A 27481-nucleotide genomic window follows, 5' to 3' on the forward strand; every position below is an offset into this window, starting at 1 on the left:
AGCGGGATCATCAACGGGATAGAAAATGCAATGAAAACATGCAGATTGGAATTGACAGCTGATAAACAACACATAACAGAAATCAACATACAAAGCAACATCTTCCAAGGAGACTCACTATCACCATTACCGTTCATCATAGCCATGATGCCCCTGAACAATATACTGAGAAAGTGCTAAGCTGGATACAAGTTCTCTAACACAGAGGAAAAAATGAACAACCTGATGTACATGGACGATCTGAAACTTTTTGCAAAGACCAGAAATGAACTAGAGACACTAATAAACACTACCAGGATCTTCAGCCAGGATATCCAAATGGAGTTTGGTATGGAAAAGTGCACACTACTAGTTATAAGAAAGGGAAAACTAGAGACGACAGAAGGCATAAAACTACCAAACCAAACGGAGATGAGAGTACTAGGGAGGGGAACAAGACGCCTATAAATACCTGGGAGTTTTGGAAGCAGACACCATCAAAGCAACAGAAAGGAAAGAGAGAATTGGAAAGGAATACCTCAGGAGAACAAGAAAACTTCTGGAAACTAAATTATATAGCAGGAACAAAATAAATACATGGGCAGTATCACTAGTAAGATACTCTGGACCGTTCATAGGGTGGACTAAAAAAGAAGACAGCTCGATCAGAAGACCAGGAAACTCATAACCATGCACAACGCACTACACCCAAAGGATGATGTTGACCGACTCTACATGAAAAGGAAAGACGGTGGGAGGGGACTGGTTTGTCTGTGTGAATGACATAAAAAAGAACTAGAAAAATACATAATGCAAAATACTGAAAGGATAATTATGGCAGCAAGACACACACAAAAAAAAAATCAACAAAACAGAAAACAGAGGCAAAGAATAAGACAAAAAAAAGAAAAATGGGAAGAGAAACAACTACATGGAAGATTCGTAAGGATGACAAAAGATGAGAATAACGAAAACACTTCAACATGGATATGAAAAGGACACGTAAACTGAGAAACCGAATCCCTAATAACTGCAGCACAAGATAACCCAATAAGAACCAATCACATCAAAGCAAAGATCGATAAAACACACACACACAAAAAGAAAAACAGCAAATGCAGACTATGAGGACAAAGAGACAAAACGATTAACCATTTGCTAGGTGAATGTAGCAAATTGATTGGCCAAACAGGAATACAAGAACAGACACGACCAAGTGGGAAGGGCAGTTCACTGGGAATTGTGCAAACAACTGCATCACGAATGCACAGACAAATGGTATAAGCATAAGTCAACAGTAATTGAAAGCAAGAATCACAAAATCCTATAGGACATGGACATAAGCAAGAAGACCGGATGTCGTAATAATTAACAAGAATTAAAAGTCCTGCCAAATCGTAAACTTTGCTGTACCAGCTGACCACAGAATAACTATCTGAGAAAAAGAGAAACAGAGCAAATACAGAGAGCTAGCTAGAGAGCTGAAAGGGATATGGATGATGAAGGAAATCGGGATAATACCTATAATAGTAGGAGCACTAGGAACAATTCCAAAAAGCTTTGAAAAAAGAATGGGAGAAATTGGAATCAGAGGAATGGCTGGAAATATGCAACAAATAACAATAATGAAAACAGCTGAAATATTAAGAAAAACCTTTGAATGTGGAGATTAATACAGGCATGAGGCACATGCACGGACCAGATAAACTACTGCAGAGAAAAAACATAAAAAAGCATTACATGGAACCAAGAACATTAAGGCTGCATATCTATAAGTTCTATATCCCTCCCCATCCCCTCCCATTACCCAATAACCGCCCCCCAAAAGAACGATGCCAAATAGCCAAGAAAAGTCAAGAAGGATGGAAAGACCGAGGAGAGAGCGCTGACCAGATATCCGTTGGACAAGTGCAAAGAGAACTGGGACCTTGGGGAAGCTTATTGGCACTCAAATTCTAGTGGAGACCAATGGCCGCTGCTAGCGAGAAATTAATGGTAAGCGGCTGTTGCGATAATGCAAATTCATTCGCAAATGTTATTGAAAGAGGTGGAGAGTACTGAAATCTGGAGAGACTTGTCATTCAGCTTCCAGGGAACACCACAGGTTGTTTTCAAGGAGAGATCCTTGTGGGAAAGCTCCTTGTGAGCCAATGATGATGATGATGATGATGATGATGATAATGATAATAATAATAATAATAATAATAATAGGAGTTTGTGATTTTCATCTCTTTTTGGCAGTAGTACTTGAAAATGAAAATCACAAACTTCTATGGGACATGGATACACAACCGGATGAACCCATCCAAGCAAGACGATTGGATGTCATACTAGTGTTGACAAGAAAGAAAAGACTTGTCAGATTGTAGATTTTGCTGTCCCAGCAGACCACAGAGTGAAGATCAAGGAGTTGGAGAAGCGGAGCAAATATACTGAAACGGCCAGAGAACTCAAAGGAATATGGAAGATGAAAAAAGTCAGGATAACACCACTAATAGTGGGAGCACTAGGAACAATACCAAAAAACTTTAAAAGAGAATGGGAGAGACTGGAATCAGATGGATGGCTGATAAGATACAATGGATAACAGTAATGAAGTATTAAGGAAAACCCTTGAATGCGGAGACCAATACACATGAACTACAGACACAAACTGAACACACAGAAATGGCTACAAATGCAAAACTCAAAGAAGCATCGCATGGAATCACGAAAACTAGGAACATTTTGTTTTGAGGAGGGTCAAGGAGGATGAAAAGACTGAGAGAGAAAGCACTAGCAAGGCCTCCACTTAACGAGTGCAAAGAGGACTGGGACCTTAGGGAGGCTTGTTTCCACTCAAATTCCAGTGAAGACCAATGGTCGCCGCCAACGAGAAATCAATGGTTAGCGGCTGCTACGATAATGCAAATCCATTTGAAATGGTTATCGACAGAAGTAGAGAGTAATGAGAATCTTGGGAGACTTGTTTGTCACTCAGACTCCAGGGAATGCCCCAAGTCGTTCTCAAAGAGAAATCTTTAATTATGGCCTCTGTGACTACTCCTAGTAAGTAAGTAAGAAAGTAAGAGGAGTAGTAGTAGTAGTAGTAGTAGTAGTAGAAGTAGTAGTAGTAGTAATAATAATGCGGGTCAGGAAGGAAACAGTCTTTAAAAGGGAGTATGCAATATACAGAAACTATACATGTTTTAACAGCTGTGTGTGTACAGATAGAGAAACCATGTCACTTACTGTGGTGAACATTAAAATTCCAAAATACATGCATTTGGGCGCTGGGATCTAATGAAAGAGCTGCATGCATATTATTAGAGACACAATCGAACAAGGTAAAGTTCTGGGCCGAAGGAGAACGGTAGAGGTAATATAAGTAGCTAATGCTGTGTTGTTAATGAAGACCTGGTCTTCACATTTTCAACTATGTTGTCTAGTCAATAAGAGGTTAGGGTTATGAATATAGACTTCGAATCCGTGCATGTGTTTGTCTGAATCCTTACAGCAGAGTAGGGTCTGTCCAGTCATATAAAAGCGATTAGAGGAGATTGGGGATTGTTGGTTGGTTGGTTGTTTTACGACATATCAACCCTTTTCAGGTTATTTAATGCCGAATCCAGTGATTTTGAAGAACAATCTTTCAATTTAAAAATTTTTTTTTTTATTTACAAGGTGGTCACCACTTATCAAGGCCCGGAAGCCACTCAGGGATAAGGGTTATTGTAAGTAAAGTACGTTAGTGTGGAGATTTAATAAAGTGTCTACTTAAGGGGGCGGTTCATCAGGAATTTGTTTACGTTGGACTTGAAGACATCCAGGTTGCAGTCAGGTGCGAAGCAGGCAGACGGAACAGAGTTCCACAGGTGTGCAGTTCTAAGAAAGGAGCTTTGTTCATGGAATCCACGTTTTGATTTAGGCACAGATAAAGAGTGGGGAAAGTTTTTGACAGTAGATTCAGCTAGACGGGTATTTTTCGTAAAAGATTGGCGAGGGGGGACCAGAGATTGGAGTTCAGACGAGCACTTGCCATGGAAATAACGATAAAACAAAGATAGGCTTGCAACGTCTCTTCTGTGGGAGAGAGGTTGCAGGGAAGAGAAAAGGGCATCCCCCACTAAGCCACGAAGTCTATTTTGTACTCTGTCAAGGCAGGATAGGCTGTTTTTAGCAGCTCCTGCCCAGATATGGCAGCAGTACTCCATCCTTGGAATACATTTGTTTTTTTTTTCAAGTCGGTTTCTATTTAACCCGTGGTTGGGACTCTAACAGGTACTACCATTCCGGGTCAGAGTGGACCTGCGAGCAATGGCAATTAAAGGGTGGCTCCACACTCCCCAAATCCCACAAGCTGGGGCCTCACCATCGGTATATAGTTTAAGGTCATATCCAGGACCGGAGATTGAGGAGTGTAAGTTAGTTTCACTTAATAGCATATAATAATAATAGCTGCTCAAGATAACACGATTAGAACCAATCACACACACACACGCACACACACACATTAAATGCAGACATTATGGACAACGAGACGAAACGATAAACCACATTATAAACGAATGCATAAACTAGCCCCAAAATGTCACTCAAAATTCTCGCTTTTCTAATCAAACTCATCACTATTCACAGAAACGAAAATATTTCTATGATTAATAAAAAAAAAAGACTTACCCACGCATTTAGTTCCAGTTTTGTCGAGGACGTATCCTCTCGGGCAATTACACTTATAGCTGCCCTCTGTGTTTGTGCATGTGCCACGACTGCACAAGTGACGATTCTCAACACATTCATCAATATCTAAAAAAAAAAAAAAAATTCCACATGTATGTATACATACATTCAAATATAAACATTAATAGCAACAAGCTCGATAGTGTGATAGCAGAGCTATCAATACTTTAATAATATGAATTCATGCTCATCTAAAAAAAGATTTAGTTTTATTTACAAGCGTATAATTATTTCGGTCATTTACTGATATTTTTTATACATAGTTTATAGTGTATATGTTTTATTTTTTAATTATTTTTGTACCAGTGGGGCATTCGTCAGAGCTAAAATATAGAGAAAAAAAACACATAACAAAAGTCACATCGGAATTCCAGTGAGAAGGACTTTCTCTAGGTCGATGTGACATTTGTTATTTGGTTTATATGTATATATATTTTTATGTTTTTTTGTTATAATAAAATACCATATTTCTTCAAACTGAAACATAATTATCAAAGTATACTTACGCAGATAGATATGAAAAGTCTTTATTAAAGTTTGTGCCTATTTCCATTCTATGGAGGCCAAGCACGAACGCAGACCCCACAATTTTATTATACCATCCCTATTTAAGTTAAAACATACTTATCAAAGTATTCTTATGTACATCTATATCAAAAACACTTGTAAACGTTTTTTTTTACTTTTTAAATTTTTTATTTCCATACTTGGGGAACCAGGCGCGAACGCAAACCCCACAATTTTAATGAACCACCATTCCTCAAGATCAAACATACCCATTCCTGTGTTTCGATACATCTTCTATCATTATATGTAATCAGTTTTTTTTAAAATAGTCACCCATATAGGAACTTATTGATAACTAGACACACACACGCACACACATTATATATATATATATATATATATATATATATATATATATATAGCTGAACGTGTGTGTGTGTGTGTGTGTGCGTGTCTAGTTACGAATAAGCTCCTATATATATATATATATATATATATATATATATATATATATATATATAACTACTTCATTTATTCACATAAATTTAATGTACGAAAGTATAGATTTATGCGTAAACTTTAAGTATTTACTTCAAAAGTGCTCAATACGTAGGTAGAGCTAGTTAGTAATATGGCGATTAAGCTTAATCGCCATATATATTTTATAAATTACTATATATATATATATATATATATATATATATATATATATATATATATATATATATATATATATATATATAGTAAATAAGACACTAAAATAGAGACAGTTTTCTTTGACCATCAGTTAAATTCCTTACCGACGCAGTTTCCGCTCGGTCCTTCCCGAAGACCGTCGGGACATCCGCATTTATAGCTTCCTACCGAATTTATACAGCCATAAGGACAATTATGCTGACCGGTTGTACATTCATCGATATCTGGGAAAGACAAAAAAAGTAAATATTTTATAAAATTTCTCTAACAAAGCAAAAAAGTTTTATTTAACTTAATAAAAGATTAAAAAAAAAAGATAAATTTTTTTTTATGCGTAGATTTTACAAAACTAATACGTCTACACCCCTCCCCCCCCACGACTCCGGGATTTGAGAGTATTTCATGCATTTTTATCAAGTGCTTTTTAGGCAACGTGTGTTCGTCCGATGCCTAATCGTGTGACAGGTGCTCGACAAAAATATATGCAAATATCTCGGGACTACTCCAGCAGTGCTCAAAAGTTATAATCAAAATATAATTATAGTAAAAAAATTATGATCAGTATAATAATCGTGTTTTATAATGAGAAAATTTATAAATATTTAAAATCTTAAAAAGTGCAACAAAATGCCAATTATATTTTTATTAGTGCATAAAACACATCTGATTGCGTGTAAATAAAATAACTTTTTTTTTTTTTTTTTTTTAAAATTCTAGTATCTTCATTTTTAAAGTTTAATATTAATAATTTTCGGTAAAATAATTTTCCGGGTAAACATTTTGCTGAATATTTTTCTGTTGATGCAGAAATCTTATTTCGAGAAAATACCTAACTTTTTAAAATATATTTATCAACAACATTAATAACAACAAAAATAATAAAATGATATTTATTAATTAATGAAACATGCTCAGAATAACATGAAAAGTATCATTACATAATGTAATATTTGTTTTATTATTTTTCTTTTTTTTTGTTTTGTAATAACACAAGATGTATTAAAAAAATAAGTAATTTTTTTATTTAAATAAATATATACTGTTTTGTTTTTCGTGTCTTGACTCCGTGACTCCGTTTCGTTCAGTTGTGTTACATAATCAACCGTTTCCACTTCCGATAGTTTGATTTTTGTCGAACACTGATCTTAGACATTACTTCAAAAATATACAAATTTATTTTCTTTTGGAGGGGGAGGCTATTTTTAAAACTATATCAACTTTAGTATTTTCTTTAAATTTCTATTTTTGAGCGATTATCAAGATTCCCGAGACGTGTGTTCTAAAGTATCACTCGACACTACTTTTTTTTAAAAAAACTAAATAAACGTTTTAAAATAAGTTAAACCATTAAAAACTTACAAAGCTAGGTAGAAAATAAACACTTACAAAATCGTTTTTATATATTTTAAACAACAGTAAACAAGTAAATGTATTTTAAAAATATTATGGGGGTGTAGTCTGTTTTAAAAACAATACTCCCTTCAAGAACGACCCTAAAATGTATTTCCAATCGATATGTATTCAACAATGGAGAGTTTTCCTAACTATCAAAAATGGACGAGTTTTCCTAAATTTTACGCTTCATCCAATTTATAATTAATTCTAAATATATTTTTCGTTAAGTTTAACCATTTAAATTTAATACGGCCAGTAAGTAAAATTTTGTTTCATCTGAAGTTAAATTTATTTATTTATTATTATTATTAGCAGCAAAGTTTAGTATCTGTTCTGAGACTACACCACCTTTTCTGTCCTCGTTTAGTGGAGGAGAGATCCTTGTTGACTTGTTTTTCTTACTAAATAAACATTTTAAAATAAGTTAAACCACTAACAACTTAGCAAGCTAGGTAGAAAAATCGATTTTGCCTTTTTTTAAAACAACAGTAAATAGGTATAAATATTAAAAAAATATTATGCGGTCTGTAGTTTCGTTTTTGAACTGAATAAACGCTTTAGAATAAGTTGCAATACTAACAACTTAACCAGCTAGGTAGAAAACGAACACTTAGAAATCGATTTTACCTTTTTTTAAAACCAACAGTAATTAATTAAAAATATTCTTAAAAATATTAGCGGGGTAGTCTCTTTTAAAAACAGTATCTCCTTCAATAATGGTCATAAAATGTGCGTATGCATTTTTGCTACCACACTATTTGTAAATAGTGTTTTCATGCGCAATTTAAGTTTTCACGATATCTGTTTTTTTTTTATTCAATTGTAATTTTTTATTCAATTGTAAGCTGGAAGCACAGAATAGATACAAAACACCCTTTGCTCCCCATGTTAAGAATGGCTTTCAAAATAATAAAATTATTATTTCAGCACGGTACCAAAAATACATTAATAACTAAAATTTTACCTTGCAATGTTTTTATTTTTAAAATCATAAAATAAAACACATAATAATTTTAAAACTTCATCCTACTTCATTTTTTATTTGTTAAACACGTGGTTTATTACAATTAAATTATAATCACATCCTTAAATTTGAAATAATAGTGCGATTAAATTCTACCTATTGTTCATTTCAAAATGTAAACAAATTTCTGGTTAAATTAATCGATACCGGTGTTGAACGTAAAGAGTCCCTTTTTAAGGATTACATTGTTCGACTAATATTTTCAAGTTAAATTTAAGTTTTATGATATTTTTTTGTTCATTAAATTGTTAGGTGGATATAGTTATTTACAAACAGCCGGGCAACACAAGCAGCTTTGATTAAAACGAAAAGATAGCATCAATAGTCCTAACAAGCGATCAGTTAGCACGCGTAGTTGCAGCCGGCAGCTATTGTGAAAAGGTAGTATTAATAGTTGTTCAGCGTGTTTTGACAGAAAGGTTAGTATAAATAGTTACAGTAGGAAAAGCTTAATAAACAAATCTGTAAAGTATATTTTTCTTTTTAAATCGATATTATATCAAAATATATAAAATAATACCACAAATAAATCAGAATAACATGGACACTATTATTATCACTATTCCAAAGGAATTCATTAAATATTTGGTGAAGAAATTTAAAATTTGTTTTTTTTTATGCTGTACCTACAGCTTCATTACTTTTCCTCGCATACCCCCCTCTTTATCCATATATCTTTCTCGCTCTGTCTCTCTCTCTGTAAAAATCAATGTGCAAGCGATAAGAAAATATCATAAACCGCTTAAAGTGAGAATGAAAAGGGTAGCATCAATAATTCTAGCAAGCAGCCACTCTGATGCTGTTAGAAATAAAGAGTAGTAATAGTTCCAGCGGACAGTTATTAAATGTTATGTTATGGTAGTATGGATAGTTGCCCGGTTGGAAAACCCTTAAGAATCGAAATGATAAAAAGATTTTTTTTTAAATCGATATTATATCAAATTATATAAAATAATATCTGAAATGAAACAGAATAACACGGAGATTGTTATTAGCACAATTCCAAAGAAATTCATTAAATATTTGTACTCAATAGTCTGCAATGCAATGCAAGTACCATAACATTTTGTTTCGCCGAGCTGCATAATTTCTTTTGATTTGTAGAATTTATCCCTATTTGCATTTTGCATTCTTGTGTGTGTGCGCGTATATATATATATATATATATATATATATATATATATATATATATATATATATATATGGATATATTCAACTTTTTTATTCAAAATATATCATTTTCTTTATAGATTTTTTTTTGATTCACTCCTAGATTTTATTTTTATTTATCGGAGCTTACCGTTTCCTAGAGTCGTTTCTTTATTGAGGATTAAAGTTTATTTGTCTTCTCTCTTTGAGAAGGGGGTTAGTTTATCGCTAATTGTCTGAAGTGCCTCTACCGGGGAATGCTGACGAGGGGGGGTAGAGTCGAGGCATTTTTTTACAGGTCAGAGTGCATCTCCACAGGGACGCTGACGTTTCAATCTCACTTTCCAACCCTTGTGTCACATCTTTGAAGTCGGCTTGAAAGTCAACTCCAAAGTGTACCTGGGTGTGCTGAAAAGTGTGATGATCTTCTGGTGCAATCAGGTGACCGCTGACAGACTCTGGGTGTGGCAGCAGGACGGCACCGACCCACAAGTCCAAAGAGGCTTGGCTCCAGAAGGAGTACTATAACTTTGTACCCTTCACTCGCCGGCCCTCCTCCTTCTCCTGAACCCGCTGAACTACTTCGTTCAGTCATACATCGAGAACATCACCAACATGACCTCCCGCAACACCAAAGCCAGAGTGAGTGAGGCTGAAGGCGCCTACATTGAATGATTGTCCGCTCTACAACACAGTCAAGTTATATGAGTTGATTTTTTTCAATAAAAGTTTTAAAATAATACTGTAGTGTTGTTTTCTTTAACGCGACAGTTTTATCGTTCCACCCTGTATTTATTATTTTTTTTATTGCTTTGTTGGTTATTCTAGAAAATTACCCATTGATCCTATAAAACATTGGTCTCAGAATACATTAACCATTCAATAAAAAAAATTGCATTAAAAAAACTATATGACATTATTCAATTTTCTGAGTTTTTTTTAATTAAATACATTGATTGTTTTTCGCAGCCTTTGATAAGATTGAATATTAAACTGTTTTTTTTTTTTTTTACTATGTTTAGTTTGTGATATCAGACAATAATTTGATATATCATATCGTATATGATATTGTTTGGCATCCGGTAGTATGTCCCATCCCCAGGTTGAATAAATTGCTAAGAAAATTGTAAAAAAAAAAAAAAAAAAATATGCCTTAGAAAAAACGCTTCCCCATCTGTACTTTCACTACAAATTTTAAAAACTTTCATAACAAACAATAATTTGTTTTTTTTTCCATTACGTAATGTAAAACATTGTGTTTACGTAATGAAAACAGTTTTATCACGTAAAAAAATGATGCATGTGTAGAATAGTATTTTAAATAAACACTTTTCAGGTGAAAACATTATTATGCACTTACACCTCTCAGAATAAATAGCTCCCAAAATTTATTACGCGTAGAAGGAAATTTCAGTGGGATTCGGAACATCTATTGTATAAAGGAAAGATGTGTGTGTGTGTGTGCGTATGTATACTAAAAAATTTCGTCATCTGCATCCGATTGGAACGAAGCCAGTACCACCTGAAAGAGCAATGCCCCAGATGCATAATACGTAAAAATTAGAAAAAAAAGTTTAATTCATGTGTATAATAGTAATGTTGTAAACGGACGCATTTCAAGCGAAAAAATTATTACGTACTTACGTGACATGTCAAAATAAGTATAAATTCAAAAAAATTCCAAAGAATGATCCAATAAAAGATGTGCTATATGCATTTTTAAATAAATAAAAAAATCAGCTACAACTACGTTTAGATATTCTGTGTTTAAAAATGGTGGATTGCAATTATTCACTCAAAATGATCGATTGTAGTTACTTACCCTGTAATATGCGAACTCTTCACGATTGCAACATACGACAAAACTTTATAAATCGATAAAGTCGATAAATTTAATTTTACTTATAATTCTTTTTCTACTGGATCATTTTTACGTAATTTTGGAATTTATACTTATTTCGACATGGCACGTGAGTACGTAATAATGTTTTCGGCTGAAATGCGTTGGTTTAAAACATACTTATTCTATACAAGCACCAAAAATGTTTTCTGCTACAGTGTTTCATTTTTTTTTTTTTTTTTATATAGATTTGCTCTTACCTCGACAAGTTCGCCCGTCCATATTGAGGACATAACCGATAGGACAGGTGCATACGAAGCCGCCCTCGGTGTTCTGGCACATATGTTGGCAAGGAGGAGGCCGTTGTAAGCATTCATCAATATCTGGAAAAAAAGAGGGGTATTTCACGTCATTCTACGATTAAACACGAGAAACAGAAAAAAAAGGGGTTAGTACCGATTAAATAATTCAAAAGGGGTTTGTATTACTGTACACATAGATTCGAAAAAGTTGTCAAAAAACAAATATATAACAAATAAATGTTATCAAAGGCAAGATAAGTTACTTTTCTACCAAACTGGATATATTTTTCGTGTTTTTATTCAATGTAACATGTTTATTGAATGTTCCAATACATCGGTAAACACTGTATGTTTTTCGAGTTGAATAAATATGTTACATTGAATAAAAACACGAAAAATATATCCAGTTAGGTAGAAAAGTAACTTATCTTGCCTTTGATAACATTTCTTTGTTATATATTTGTTTTTTGACAACTTTTTCGAATCTATGTGTACAGTAATAGAAACCCCGAAAAAGAAACGAAGTAAATGCAGTGAAAAGTTGATATTCACCAATGCAATTTCGTCCAGACGAATCAGTCTTGTAGCCTTCGTTGCAGATGCAAGTGAAAGATCCAATGCGGTTCGTACAGCGGCCGTTTTTGCAGATGTTCTGCATCACTTCGCATTCATTGATGTCTGAAAACAAAAAATATTTTTACTTAAAAAAAAAATCCACTTGAAAACTGCAATAGAACAAAGCAAACCACAACTAACATACGCGTTGATAACTTCATAATTTATTGACTGTGCTTTTACATATCTGAATGGTATTACACCTTTTTTTTTTTAATGAAACTACTTGATGTAAGACGCTAACAAGATCGAAAGCTGACCATAGCAAAAACGGGAGCTGCCTATTGAACTTAGTATTGAAAAGACCAAGGCTGTAGGTAGAAGGGAAACAGTAAATAGGAAGTAAAATTCAGAGTGAGATTGGGAACAGTACTTTAAAAATACTCTTCGAAGTGAGTTTTTCCTAAACATAGATTCCACGAACAAATCCCCTTTCTTAGAACTGCACGTTTCACTGCTTTCCGGCTGACTACAATATGTTTGTCTTCAAGTCCAATGTAAACAAAGTTCTTGATGAGCCATCCCCTTAAGTAATCCAATTAACGCAATTCCCACTGCTAACGATTACCACGACATTTTCACATGGACTACTGTACACTCATTAACCCTTATCCTTGAGTGGCCCCCGGTCCTTGATAAGTGGTGATTCTTTGTAAAAAAAAAAAAAAAAAAAAAAAAAGACAGAAACATTACTCTCAGAAAATGTTGCTTTATATTATTCAGTAATCCAGGTTTTCCTAAGCTTCACGACACCATGGAGCCCTGAGCAAGGCAAAAATTTATCACGGAGCATTAACAAGATAATTTCTAAAATAATTATGAAAAAAAAAACATTAATTTCTAATTTTAACACAAACTAATGATAATGTTTACAACCATTTTTTTTTGTTTTTGATTAATCAATAACTGCTGCTTCTTTGTTAATTTATTTTTTTCTTTTCTTTTTTTTATTACATTTTCACCCCAAACAAGGCCAATCGCCACTTTGATGTAGGGGCCACTATCAGGGACATAAGCTACAAGGGTACTATGTAGGGAGTTGGGCAGCAAGATGTCGGTTCATATTACACTTGAACTTCTGCATGTCAGTACAGTTGGGGAAGCAGGGTCACGGAAGGGAATTCTCAAGTCTAACGGTTCTAGGGTAGAAACTACTGAAGTAGAAGGCTCTCTTACATCTAGGGATCTCTGTGAAGGGGTGGGATTTAGCTGCTTGTCGGGTTTGTCGGGGGTATTTACGTCGAGGGGTTGCAAGTGATTGAAGTTTGTCAGAGAATTCACCGTTAAAGTACTTGTAGAACAGGCAGAGAGATGCAACATTTCGTCGATGGGACAGAGGCTGAAGCTTAGATAACAGTTCAGGACCTATAAGGTTGAAGACTCTCTTTTGGACCTTGTCCATGATCATCCTGAAACTCTTTACACCTCAAGTCATGCATCGTATCTCTTGACAGTAGAAAAAGATCAACGATTTAATGACTGCAGCCATTTCATGTTTCCATATAACGCATTTGATCCTCTTAAGAAAGAGCTTCCGGAGCCTCTCAACCTCAATCCCGGAGCACAGGTCTCCATGGAGCCAACTTTGGGAAACTCTGCATCAACCGTTATAAAAAAATGGTGCTTGTGTAGATTAGTGATCTTTTAAGCAAGTGCTCGACTGAGCTCCAATCTATGGTCATCCCTCGCCAAACTTTCACAAGAAACACTCGTCTAACTGAAAACACTATCAATAATTCCCCCCACTCTTTATCTGTGACTAAACCTAAACGTAGATTCCATCAACAAAGCTTCTTTCGTAGAACTGCACGCCTGTGGAATTGTCTTCCGTTTTCCTGCTTTCCGGCTGACTACAATATGGTTGCCTTCAAGTCCAGCGTAAACAAGTTCTTGATGAGCCGTTCCACTTAAGTTAACAAATTTACCAAATTCCCATTACTAACGATTACTATATTGTCCAGTTGACTACTGTACACTCTTAACCCTGATCCTCGAGTGGTGTCTGGGCCTTGATAAGTGGTTATGCCTATGTAAAAAAAAAAAAAAAAAAACGAAGACGATGCACGTGGCGATAACTTCATACAATGCTTGTTGAGACAGAGTCGACAAAGCGATTTTTTTTAAATATGCCGTTTTAAGCAAAAACAATATTATGTACTTAATTGTCATGTCGGAAATAGTAATATATCCAAAAATTACGAAAATTCATCGAATAGAAAGTTATATATAGTTAAAATTAATTCTTACGGAAAATTGGGTAAAATGGTATTTTTTATTAGATGTAATAAAGTAGACGGTGAAGAGTTCACACACAAGAAACATAACTCGGAGCTCACATTTTAAATTACATCGTAATGGCTTACATTTGTAGCCTATAGCGATAGGTTTTTATTTTACTAAAAACATAATAGCATTTGTTTACTCCATAACTTTTCGTAATTTTTAAATATATTACTATTTTCGACATGACAATAAAGTATGTGATATCATATTTGCTTAAAACCACATAATTAAAAAATCGATCTGTCGACTATCTTGACAAGCACCCTTCATACTTTATTGGTTGTGCTTTTACATGACCGACCGGTATTAGATTTAAAACTTTTATTTGTGTAAGCAAAATTTATAACCAAATAAAAATTTTACTATATAAATGTACTATATAAATAAAACTATATAAATAAAACTTAATAATAGATATAATACTTTACAGAAATAAAGTACTATATAAATAAAACTTTATTCTATAACAGGCAAAATGTGTGTATTTGTGTGTTTGTATGTCTGCCAATAACTTTCGACAGACGCGTCGGATCGTGACAAAATCGATATCGCTTTAAAGCTCGATGTCTCGGACAACAAACATCGAAAAATTGGTCAAAAAACATTAACTGGGCCGTTTTTTACAAAGAGGGGTTACTTTTTTCGTCGACATTTTTGCAAGTCATTCAAACCTCGCGTGAACGACGTCGCATAAAATACGTTATTTTGTATATATATATATATATATATATATATATATATATATATATATATATATATATATATATATATATATCAAAGAATGAGAGTTCATATGGAAACGTTGTTTTAATTTGAATAAAATAAAATACGCATCAAGTACGCTTAAAAGCCAAATACAACGTAATATTAGGAAAATAAACAAATATTTTACTTGTTTGAAATTTATCACAAATATATTTCAGAGGTATACTCCATCTTCAGTGTGTTGTTTTTTCTTTTCTTCTTCGTTGCCATGTTGTAAATTTGGAGAAAGAGGTCTGTTTGTAAAGAGCCGCGCGTTGTTTCTAGCGGTTGTATTTTGAAATGTTTGAACTGTGCGTCTCCAACCCCCCCCTCCCAAGCTTTTTGTTCGTAAAAGCTGTCAGTACTTCTTCCTTTTAGGGTTTACCATCAATGGCTCGGTAAACTTTCTCTTACGGAACGACCGCCGTAGTTCAGGTGTTCGTTGAGGAGGTTCAAGATCAAAAGTTTCGAAGACAGTGGCTATCGGCTTATCTTCCAATGGTTGACTGTCGATGGTTTCAGCTGATCGACATCTTCTTGGTTCTGGTGATGTTTGTGGGTATATGTTGGTCCTTGGATGATATATACCATGTCACCGACTCTCTTAGTAATTGTACCCACCTTCCAGAATGATGTGTTGTTTTTATAACTTTTGAAAAAACACCCTTTCACATGATCTGAAACTTTTACTGGGTACATAAGTGGTCACTAGTGGCCTTGACAGTTTGGGTAAGAGCTTGTCAAAAACGGATCTCACTTTCCGCGCAAACATCGTTTCTGCAGGTGAGATTGCTGTTGGTGTGTTCAGGTTGGGTGTAATCCTATACACGTGTAGAAATTGTTGCTTTGGCTTGGGGAATTCTTTTGGCGCGGGTTTTTTAGCTTCCGGCTTTGCAGTTTTTTTTTTTTGCCTCCTTTGGCAGATTCCGTTGAAGCTTTCTTTTCCAATTTCTCTGTTGCTGCGAATGGGACGTTTTGTTTCTTCTTGAAAACGGACAGAGTGTTTTCTTTTAGTTCGAATCTTGCTATAGCCTTTGTACATTTTCCAAGTCCTGGTGGAAATACTTCTGGAAATTCCACTTTTAACTCGTCATTCAGTTGTTGCTCCTCAGTAGACGAGTCTTCTACCCTATGACAGAATTTATTCATAGGTTGGTCCCACAATTCGAATCGCTCCATCCAATCAGTACCGAACAGATTTTCGGATGTCCTATGTACATACACTTTCACTTTTTTAGTAACACCATTTAAGGTCACCGGAGTGTGAGCTTTACCTCAAATTCCATTTTATCGCCTGTCACAGCTCGAGCTGATCTGTTTGTCTTCCGCATGGTTGGTTTCCTTAGCCTTTTCCACGTCTTAAGGTTAATGATGGACAGGTCTGATCCGGAATCCAATTGTAGATGCACAGTTTTATTTGTGATGTTAACTGTGACATATTTGTGCCGGTTTTTATCCGAATCCAAGTTGAATCTTAGTCTGTCGGACGCTATTCTTCTCCTTGTTCTTCCTGCACTGGGTCGCTTTGTGGCACTTCCTGCCACATTCGTTGCAGTACTTATGTTTGTAAAAACATTGACTCGACCAATGTTTCCCGTCGCAGCGATAGCACGGGCTTGTAGGGGATCCGGGTCTTGTGACTGGGTGATACTTATTAGGTGTAGCCTGAGTTTTCTTACTTCCAGCTTTGCTTTTTTTGGGGGTGAGTATTTTTCCGGTCTGAAGATCGTCCTTCTAATGGATGTTGCGCCTGACTCCTCGATGTGTCTCGAGTTGTTCCTTATGCAGACTACCCGTTGACAATCCTCGGTCAACTTCTGGAGGGTGAGGCCCTGTTCGCTCTCAAGTCTAGAGAGAACACGTCGTTTAATCTCAGTGTTTTTAGATGAGACTAGACCCTGCGCAAAAATTAAACACTTGAAGTCATCTGCCGATAAGTCAGATAGATGGAAATCATCGCAGTGTTTATTTACCACGGACGCGAAGGTCAGGTAATCGTCGGCGTTGCTTTTTATGCAGGTTAAAGCACTTCCATCTTCTATGAAAAAACGTAGAATTCGGGCTGAACAGTTCGGATAAAAGTTTGACCGCTTCAGAAAATTCCAATTCACTCGTTTTCCTGGGGAGAATATAATCCACAAAGGTGCTATGTTCTGTGATCTCTAATTTCCTCAAAAGTAGGCGAACTTTCTTAGTGTTGCTCCACTCTTGACAATCCACGGTGAATAGGTCCTCATATCTCCGATAGAAAGCGTCAAATGTCCCATCCAAGTCCAGTTGGTAGTTGAACGTTTCTATAGCGTTCCATATTGTACTTTGGGTAAAAACAAAACTGTTGTCTCTGTGTTCCGTTCTATCGAATATTTTTAACAATAGCTCTTCTTGTCTGCTTTAACGTCCTCCATATTTTAATGGCTTTTTCCAAACGCACGAAAAAAATAAATAATTTCCGTTTTTGACTGGAGAAGAGAGATAAAATAATTAAAAGAAGAAATATCCTTTCCTTAAGTGTGTGCGTATGAGGAGGAAGCAATATATCCCTTACTTCTTGGTAAAAACCTTAGAGATAACCCAATATAAGGGTGGATAAAAAATTTTTACTTGCGAAACAAAAAAAAAATGCTGTGACACAATACAGTTGCAAAAGAATAAAAATAATTGCGGAATTGTCTGGCAGTTAACCAAAATGGCTGTTTTTTTCTTATGTGTGTGTGTGTGGGGGGGGGGGAGTTGTCCACAAGCGGAAGACAAAAAATTTTCACTTTAGAACCGACAGTTAAAAATAAAATATTTCAAAAAATTCCACTCAATGAAAAAGTATCTTTCTTTTAGTCCAAGTAAAACGAAAAGGGGGGAAAACATTTCTCTCCCGTTAAAATATTGTATAAAGTTAGCAGGACAAAACACAGGCAAAAAAACCTTTTCACTTCATTTAAAAAAAATGTTTAAATTTGCATACAAATAAACAGTCGACAGTTTACAATAGAATTGTTCTCGCGGTGAAAATTAGGTCAACATTTTTTACTTCTTTCTTTTTTTTCTTTCAATAAGCAATCAAATAAACTTTTACGACCTTAACAAAATCCGTTTAGAACAGTTCTTTTCTTTAAATATAGAAACAAAAAGATTAATTTACAATTTAGTCGATAACTTTGCCATTTGTTCGTTTTCTTTTTTTGTGTTTTTAGGATTTTGGTTTTAGCACGTAATTGCCAGCCGACTTCTAAGCTTGTAAATCCGACGTTCTTTTGAAGTCAATTAGCATTCTGTGTTTTTTTTTTTTGTGGAGTTAACCCCTGTATAAGTCGAATCCGTCGTCCCCAGTTGTTATGGGGTTAAATGGTAATAAACGAAAGGAACACAGGATTTTTAGGAACGAAATATGCATTCACATAGATTACAGGCAAAGTGAGTCGAGTAATACCATTCTTCAGCAGTTGAGCGTTTGAACCCAACCTGCTTCATCGCGTGCCAATCTCAGACTCCGGGCACCGGTACTCAATACAGGAAGTGACGTCACCAGAGGAAATGACGTCATGAGATAGTCGATTAATCCAATGGAGGGACGTCTCCAACAATTCTCAAGAGTGAAGGATGGGATTTTGCTGCTTGTCGGGTTGGTCGGGAGTATTTACATCGAGAGGGAACAAGTGCTGTGAGTTCGTCGGAGCACATTCCATTAAAGTACTTGTAAAGCAGGCACAAGATGCAACATTGCAGCGAGGAGACAGGGATTGGAGCGTGGCCGACAGTGCGAGACGTATTATATCTGAGAAGCTCTTTTGGACTATGTCTAAGAATTAAAAATTAACAACAGATAGATGTGATAATACTCTATGCAGGGGTGAATGGTAGCTTTGGTAGAGGATACTCTCATGTGAAAGTAATTTTCTAGCAGCAGCCTTGGCAATTTCCTCACTGTATTTGTTCCAAGTCATGTTGCTTGCGAATATCAAGCTGAGGAGTTTGAACAATGAGCTCTCAGACAGAATGCTATTTTTCATAACAATCTGTAGTTGAGACTGTTTTTTTTATACTTGTTACCAGAAAGATACTTAATCTTAGTAGCATTAAATGTTACCATCCATTTACGGTCTCATTTCACTACAAACTATCAAAGGGGGCATTGTTGTGCCGTAGCGGAGATTTTCGCTCTCTAGCTGCTAATGTTATAGTTATTTGGCACAGACTGAAATTAAGAACTTCAAAGAAGAAAACAAATCCAAATCGCTGGCAACGAAATAAAGTCTACTTCGCGCACCTGCACTTATAGTTCGTAACAAAACATATATTTATAGTCAACGCCTAAAGATTGTTATTTTCACGTGATTCACACGACATCAAAGGTTTATCATGTTATCAAATGGAAGGATGAGTTCAAATCCGTTTAAGGTTTCCATCCGCGTCATATTTCTCTTTAGTGATGGATACGGTTTACGAAACGAACTCGCGTGTATCTTTAATTTGGGTGACTTTTACACGCTATTTTTGCGATATTTCTTGGTCTATGCGTGTTTCTATGTCTTTTCAGTATAAAAGCGAAACTGAATCCGTAGCAGAAGCAGTCCCCTCGGTCAGGGACGATCAGAAAAGCAATGAGGTTTGATCAATGCGGAGGAAACCCCTTATATCAGATAATTGCTATTCATTTGGACACTCCTCTATTTATGGGGAGCTGATTTTCCCCAACATCTTGTGAGTAACGCAGACACTGGCTTGCAGCCTGAGTTAAGTTTCCCCATATGGCGTGATGATTGACCTCATTAAGTTCACACACCTGTTATTTAACTTTTTAAAACGGTTTTCACTTCCTCTTCCGTTGTGGCCGAGCAGGGAAGATGTCGGTTTTTCCCCTTTCTTTTCCACTTTTGCATCAAGGCTTCGGGTTCGAGCCTACCTTCCTACCAAAACTTTTTTTTTTCTTTTACACCTCCAATACACCCGGGAAACGCCGGCCACCCCCACTAGTCTATTATATAAAAGACAAAATGGGAGCGCATTCATGTATGTATGTGAAAGGCTTTTTTTCCTTGGGCTTCTCGACAACTTTGGAGAAGTTTCCTTATACTTCCTAGATTGTCATATCTCTGATTTGCGAACGGACGTTTGCAGGCTTTATGAAGATTACAATACTATACTATGGTTAAAATTTTATGATAATAGGTAAAAAGAACCTAAATACTCCACAAAATCCCCAGCTATGGTATAACTAGAAGTGTCTTTTTAATTATTAAATCATTTCTCTCTGATAGATTCATAAGAGTAGTATGTGATAGGCAGAAATCAGAAGCTCACAGTATTAATGCTGGAGTCTCTCAGGGGCAAATCCTGGGCCAAACTCTCTTCCTGATCTACATCAATGATCTCCCAAATCACATCCTAAGATCATTTATAGACATTTATGCTGACGACGCTACTATCTATGGCAACACTTCAAAGGTAGTAAGCGGCCAAATTCTCTCTGATTCTCTCTCCTCTGATCTTGATCATGTGGTACAATGATGAAATAAGTGGCTGGTTCATTTTAATGTATCTTAGACCAAAATTCTATCTTTTTATCATCAACACTCTGATGCCTGTCTGGCATCGATCGAAATGAATGGCTCTCGTCTTGGGGAGGCTCCATGTTTTGACAAAGAACCTATATTTTCACACCAATAAAATATGCCCAGATTTGCCTACATTTTAAAATATATTGTACTGCAAGCCAACTTCAGTCATTTGTCTCCCCTGTGACCTTGTCAGGCCACCAATATATATATATATATATATATATATATATATATATATATATATATATATATATATATATATATATATATATTACTACTTCATTTACTCACATAAATTAATATACGAATGTATAAATTTATGCGTAAACTTTAAGTACTTATTCAACAGTACTCAATATGTAGGTAGAGCTAGTTAGTAATTTATAAAATATATAGTTATAAAATGTATATGGCGATTAAGCTACACTGAATATTCAGCGTTTCATCCACTCTAGGACTCTTCAGGCTTATGTGAGAATTTTGTGGCTGTCTTGCGTTTTTATATATGCACCTTCTATTGAGTTTTTGTTAGCCAATCAGCTTTCTAGTTTCCACCGCACCCTTCCTAATCAGTCAATGAGCAAGCACTTACAGGACAAAGGCTCAGTTGACCTTCGGTTGACCTGTTCCTTTGTGTGTGCTATTTAGCGTAAATATCTAGTGTCTTGACCTGTTTTAAATCTAGGTTTATTTTTTTTATATGTTAGTTTATATATATATATATATATATATATATATATATTACACATAACTATATGTGTATGATAGTTTATGTATATGTATGTTTATTTATTTATTTTTTTATTTGTTTGTTTTCTATTGTTATTGTTAGTTTTAAAATTATTTTGTATCTCTATCCTAGAGTAAATGTTATTCTGTGAACACAGTTGTTCGCTATTTCTCCCCTACAGTTTAATAGATGTTCGGGTTCTTTAAAGTATAGGATAGCAAATTTTCATGAAGGCATAATCCACATGGATCGTCGAGGTCTCTACATGTGTTTGCTTGTCTTACTATTTTCCATTTGACTACCAGCAAATGTCCGCTTTCCTTAGGTTCCCAGTATTTATTTTCTAGAGTTGTTTTTTTTAATTATTGAATGTACTTTTGTGGTCATAATATCGAGTTTTGAAATCTAAGGAAGTCATACCTACGTACTATTTCTTCTTATTTGGGTTTTCTTTCACAAACAAGTGGACACCATGACAAAAATAAAACTAATACAAAAGACACATATGTAACTAGTAGAAATAATAATAATAATAATAATAATAATAATAATAATAATAATAATAAACCAACTTCGGACAACAACACCCATATTAGAAATAAAAATAAAAATACAATATCTATGAAACAGCCCTAAAAAATAGTGGATACAAAAATATCGATATCAAATATAAGCAACAAAACACCAATAACTATAATAATATCAAAAATAAAAGAAAAAGAACTATAATTTGGTATACGGCCCCATACAATCAAATGTTAAAAACAAAACTTGGCAAGAAATTTCTAGATCTTATTGAAAAACACTTTCCCACAACCAACCCCTTACACAAAATTTTCGATAAAAATATCTTGAAGTTATCCTACAGTTGTTGCGAAAATTTAGAGATGATAATTAAAGCACATAATAACAAAATATTAAATAAAAACAACGTAAAGAACAACAAAATAAACAATAAAAAAGTAGACACCATGACAAAAATAAAACTAACACTAGCAGAAATAATAATAATAATAATAATAATAATAATAATAATAATAATAATAATAAACCAACCCCGGACAAGAACAACCATACCATAAATAATAATAATAATAATAATAATAATAATAAAAAAGTAAATTGTTTTTAGGAGTATTCAGTCGAACAATAAATTTTGATTGTAAAGTTCAAATTACAGTTTTTAATTTTCTTTCTCTTATAATAAGCTCTACTTTCTATTGTGCATAGCGCTTTTTAAATTCGGTTGAGATAAAATTTTCTATGTATAATTACTGTTATTTATATATATATATATATATATATATATATATATATATATACTAGCAAAAGTACCTGTCGTTGACTGGGTTCAAAAACAGCCTACAGAAAATGGACTCTTATTTATGAAAGTATGATAGGTTATGAAAAGGAAGGGTTGTAAAGAGATAGCTTCGAATTTGGGGTATCAAAACCAAAACAAAATATGATGAAAGTAAAAATAAAATAGATAAACCCCATAATTTATTATACCATACCTGTTCACACTGAAACACTTATCACAATATTCTGTGGATCTATATTAAAAAAACGTTGTTAAACTTTGTGACATATTTCCATTCTATGGAGGTCAGGCGCGAACGAACACCCCATAATTTTATTATACCATATTTCTTCAAACTGAAACATAATTATCAAAGTATACTTACGCAGATAGATATGAAAAGTCTTTATTAAAGTTTGTGCCTATTTCCATTCTATGGAGGCCAGGCGCGAACGCAGACCCTACAATTTTATTATACCATTCCTATTTAAGTTAAAACATACGTATTATTATGTATATCTATGTCCAAAACACTTGTAAACGTTTTTTTTTTATTTTTAATTTTTTCCATACTTTGTGGATCAGGCGCGTACACAGACCCCACAATTTTAATGAATCATCATTATGCCAGATCAAACATACCCATTCCTGTGTCTCGATACATCTTCTATCATTATATGTGATCAGTTTTCTATAATAGTCAACCATATAGGAGCCTATTCGTGACCAGACACACACACAGACGGTCAGCTTTATATTATAGATACGAGGGGGTACAATAAGTAATGCCCTTGACCAACTTCCAATAGCAGTAGAGCAACGAAACTTGCCACAGTTATTAATCTTTCACTACATAGGAACCACCCAGAGTTATGTATTTCTTCCATCGTTTAATGCAGCTTTGGAGACCATTTTTGTAGAACACCCCAGGTTGGTCCTCCAACCACGATGTGACTTCAGAAATCAAGGCTGCATCATCTGGGAAACGCTTTCCTTTCAAAAACAACTTCATGGCTGGGAAGAGGTGAAAGTCAGAGGGTGCAAGGTCAGGAGAGTAGGGAGGATGGGAAGGATTTCATAACCACACGCCCGTGCTTCTGATCTGGTGACATGCGAGTTGTGGACCGCGGCATTGTCCTGCAGGAGGAGGGTACCTTTGCTGATCTTGCCCCACCTCTTGATTTTGATAGCTTCCCTTAATTTCCTCAAAAGTGAAGCATAACAGGCTCCTGTAATTGGGGAACCCTTTGCCAGGAAATCTGTCATCATTACTCCGTCCTGGCCCCAGAAGACGGTGAGCATGACCTTGACAGCAGAGGGCTGCACCCTTGCCTTATTTGGAGGTGGTGAGACCAAGTACTTCCACTACATTGACTGGGCTTTGGTTTCTGGATCATAGTGATGGACCCAGGTTTCATCCTGTGTAATCAGTCTTTTGAAAACTTTGACTCATCTTCTTGACACATCTCCAAATTCATCCTCGAGCACTCAACGCGTTCTCGCTTCTGGAATGGTGTGCGCAACCTGGGAATCCATCTGGCAGACACCTTATGCATATGCAAATGGTCATGAATGATAGTTTCCACAGATCCTGTACTAATCTTGACATCTTGGGCTATTTGGCGAATAGTAATGCGCCGATCTTCCAAAATGGCAGCCTCAACTTGATGGACATAAATGGAAGAAGGGGGGCGACCAGGTCTGGGAGCTGTTTCCACAGACTTCCGACCATGTTTGGGTTCACGATGCCAGCGTTTTACAAGGTCATATGATGGGGCATTATCACCATAAGTTTCTTTCATTTCATCAAACGTCTCCTGTGGTGTGCGTCCTTTCAAATACAAAAACCGGATCACTGCTCGACATTCAACAGGCTCCATTTCACACCTGACTCAGTTCAAACACCTGTAAAACAGAAACCACAATTAGTTCAGAGCTATAATTTGTCACATAACCCGTAGAGATATAAATCATTGTACATGCAAAATTTCAGCTAGATCAGGCAACTGGAAGTGGGTCAGGGGCATTACTTATTGCACGCCCCTCGTATATATATATATATATATATATATATATATGTATATATATATGTGTGTGTGTGCGTGTGTGTGTGTGCGTGTGTGTGTGTGTGTGTGCGTGCGTGTGTGTGTGTGTGTGTGTGTGTGTGTATAAAACCCTAACACGCTAAAACCCAGTGAATCTTGATTGCTTTAATTTGCCTCATGCATACTTGTTGGCGTAATAGAGGTAGCCATCATGAACATTAAACAATATTATTTCAAAAAGGAGGAGAGTGAAAGATTAAAAAATCGTTGGGAGAAAACAAAAACAACTCCCACATTCCTCTAATTCGGAAAGCTAAGATGAGAAAGGATCTTAGAAGTTTTAATGAAGCCGATTACTATTTTTCCTTGTGTCATATTTACCCGCATGTCTTACGGTGAATAAATACTAATTCTAATATCGAATAACGTGTATACATACCCGTGCCGTTTGGCAAGTATCCCATCTCGTTTGGACAGATGCTGGCAAAAGTGGCTGCAAATGATGAAGAAAAAAAAAGATGTTAATTGGAAAAATATTTACCTGGTTAAAAGATAAAAAAAATATTTACCTGGCTTACAAAAAAAGAACGACAACACGCATTTGTACTGCTTTAATCTGTGTGTAGATTGAGCGTTCCAAGTTCGAACCCTGTCAATTCTCTAGCCTCACTTTTTATTTTTATTTTTTACTTTTTCACCCCAAACCAGGCATATTGCAACTTGGAATGCAAGGAGCAACTAATTGAGATCGTTTCTAACAGAGGGCTGTGGGGAGTTTAGAAGCTAGATATCTGTTCACATAACATTTAAACTTCAGCAGGTTAGCGCAGTCAAGGAAGCAAGAAACAGGGAGGAAATTTAAAAAGCTAGAAGTCTTGGACAAGAAACTATTAGAGTAGAAGAGGAAGTTCCCTGCTTCGACAAGCTTCTGTGGTTAAGCTTCACCCCTGACCTGAAATAGAAGACTTACATCAAATCTGTTGCCAATATCGCCGGAAAAATGGTTGCATCATTCTACTGCTCTAGAAAGATATCTTACTCATGACGCAATCCTATAAGATTATAGTTATAAGAGCCAGATACATCCTATAAGATTATTGTTATAAGAGCCAGATACATCCTAAAATGGAGTACTGCCGCCGTATCTGGGCGGGAGCTGCTTGGAGCAATCTTTCCTGCTTTGATAAGGTTTAAAACCGGTTTCGAAACTGAGTGGACGATGCATTTTTGTTTTTCTTACAATCTCTTTCTCTTGTAAGAGAATATCATAATCTCTAATGGATTCTTCTAAGTTTATTATCAGAAGTCAGAAACAAACAACAGATTAAAAGCCAAAAAAAAAAAAAAATGTACCATTCTCAAATTGCAAGAACAAATGACCAAATCATGAACTTTGCTGATGGAAGACAAAAACTACTTTGCACAAATATCACACGCTTTCTACTATTATTTTTGAAACCAAAAACAGGGAGAGAATTAAAAAAATCCAACAGTCTGAGTCAAGAAACTATTAGAATAGCCTGGTTGATTTTAACAATTTATATAAGATTACTTGTATACCCATCTGTCAAATCTAAAGATAAGTGCAGGTATAAGCACATATATACCCGCAGACACACATACACGCGCACGTATACATATATAGACATATACATATACATAGTATACACTTACGCACAAACACTGATCTATACCATGCATACATAAATACAGACTTCTATACACACGCATCCTTATACTAATGCACATGTGCACTCAATTACATATATACATATCATAACGCAAACACGCATATTAGAGAAGGGAACTACTTATACAGCCGGGCGAGTATGCATGCGCCTGTACTCGAGTGTACAACTACGCCCATATGCACGGCCGAACATCGCTATAATCAAGTGCAAGCATGCAAGTCATAGCCCCTTTTCATACCATCGTATACATACAGCAAATGAACATCTACATAAGTGTTATTTCTAAAAAGAGATAAAGATGCGCACACTGATAATATATCTAACTTACAAATACAGAGAGCGTGCACCTACTGTTAAAAAAAAAGTATGTCCCTCCCGATGCAATCCTCTATCTATTCAAGAGGCAAATACATTGTAAAATGGAGTGCTGTTGCCAAATCCGAGGAGGAGCTACTCAGAGCAACATTTTCTTGCCTTGGCAGAGTTAAAAACCGGCCTGAAAATCTCCAGTTGATTTCTGCTAAGGAATAATGATATCACTTTTGAAACCAAACGATCACTGTCGCTTATCCCACAATTCCCCGATGAGTGATATCTATATATTAATTACAGTAGAAAAATGCGAGCATGAAAAGTAATATGGTTAAGCTTAAACATGGAAAAGTAAAGAACTAGTTGTTAACACTGGAAGAATCGTTATTTCCATGACAGGTGCTCGTCTGAACTCCAATCTCTGGCCCCCCTCACCAATCTTTCACGAAAAACACCAGTCTAGCTGAATCCACCGTGAAAAATTTCCCCCACTCTATATCTGTGCCTAGATCAAAACGCGGATTCCATGAACAGAGCTTCTTTCTTAGAACTGCACGCCTGTGGAACTCTGTTCCGTCTGCCTGCTTCCCACCGG

At 35.4% G+C, this 27481-nt stretch overlaps 1 protein-coding gene across 2 annotated transcripts in view; it reads right to left on the reverse strand.

The window, feature by feature from the left end:
- LOC145240040 (fibrillin-3-like) overlaps positions 1–27481 on the reverse strand; it is a 671777-nt gene that overhangs the window by 15683 nt on the left and 628613 nt on the right. For both annotated transcript variants that reach the window (XM_080103628.1, XM_080103629.1), the window contains 5 exons: positions 25323–25376; positions 12164–12289; positions 11570–11692; positions 6006–6125; positions 4639–4764 (listed from right to left, as the gene is read on the reverse strand). In XM_080103628.1, the coding sequence (XP_079959754.1) occupies positions 4639–4764; positions 6006–6125; positions 11570–11692; positions 12164–12289; positions 25323–25376 (549 nt within the window). The remainder of the gene's footprint in view (positions 1–4638; positions 4765–6005; positions 6126–11569; positions 11693–12163; positions 12290–25322; positions 25377–27481) is intronic.

This window comes from Euprymna scolopes, chromosome 19, assembly GCF_053919585.1.
Source record: "Euprymna scolopes isolate OS-2025 chromosome 19, ASM5391958v1, whole genome shotgun sequence".
Lineage (NCBI taxonomy): Eukaryota > Metazoa > Mollusca > Cephalopoda > Sepiida > Sepiolidae > Euprymna > Euprymna scolopes.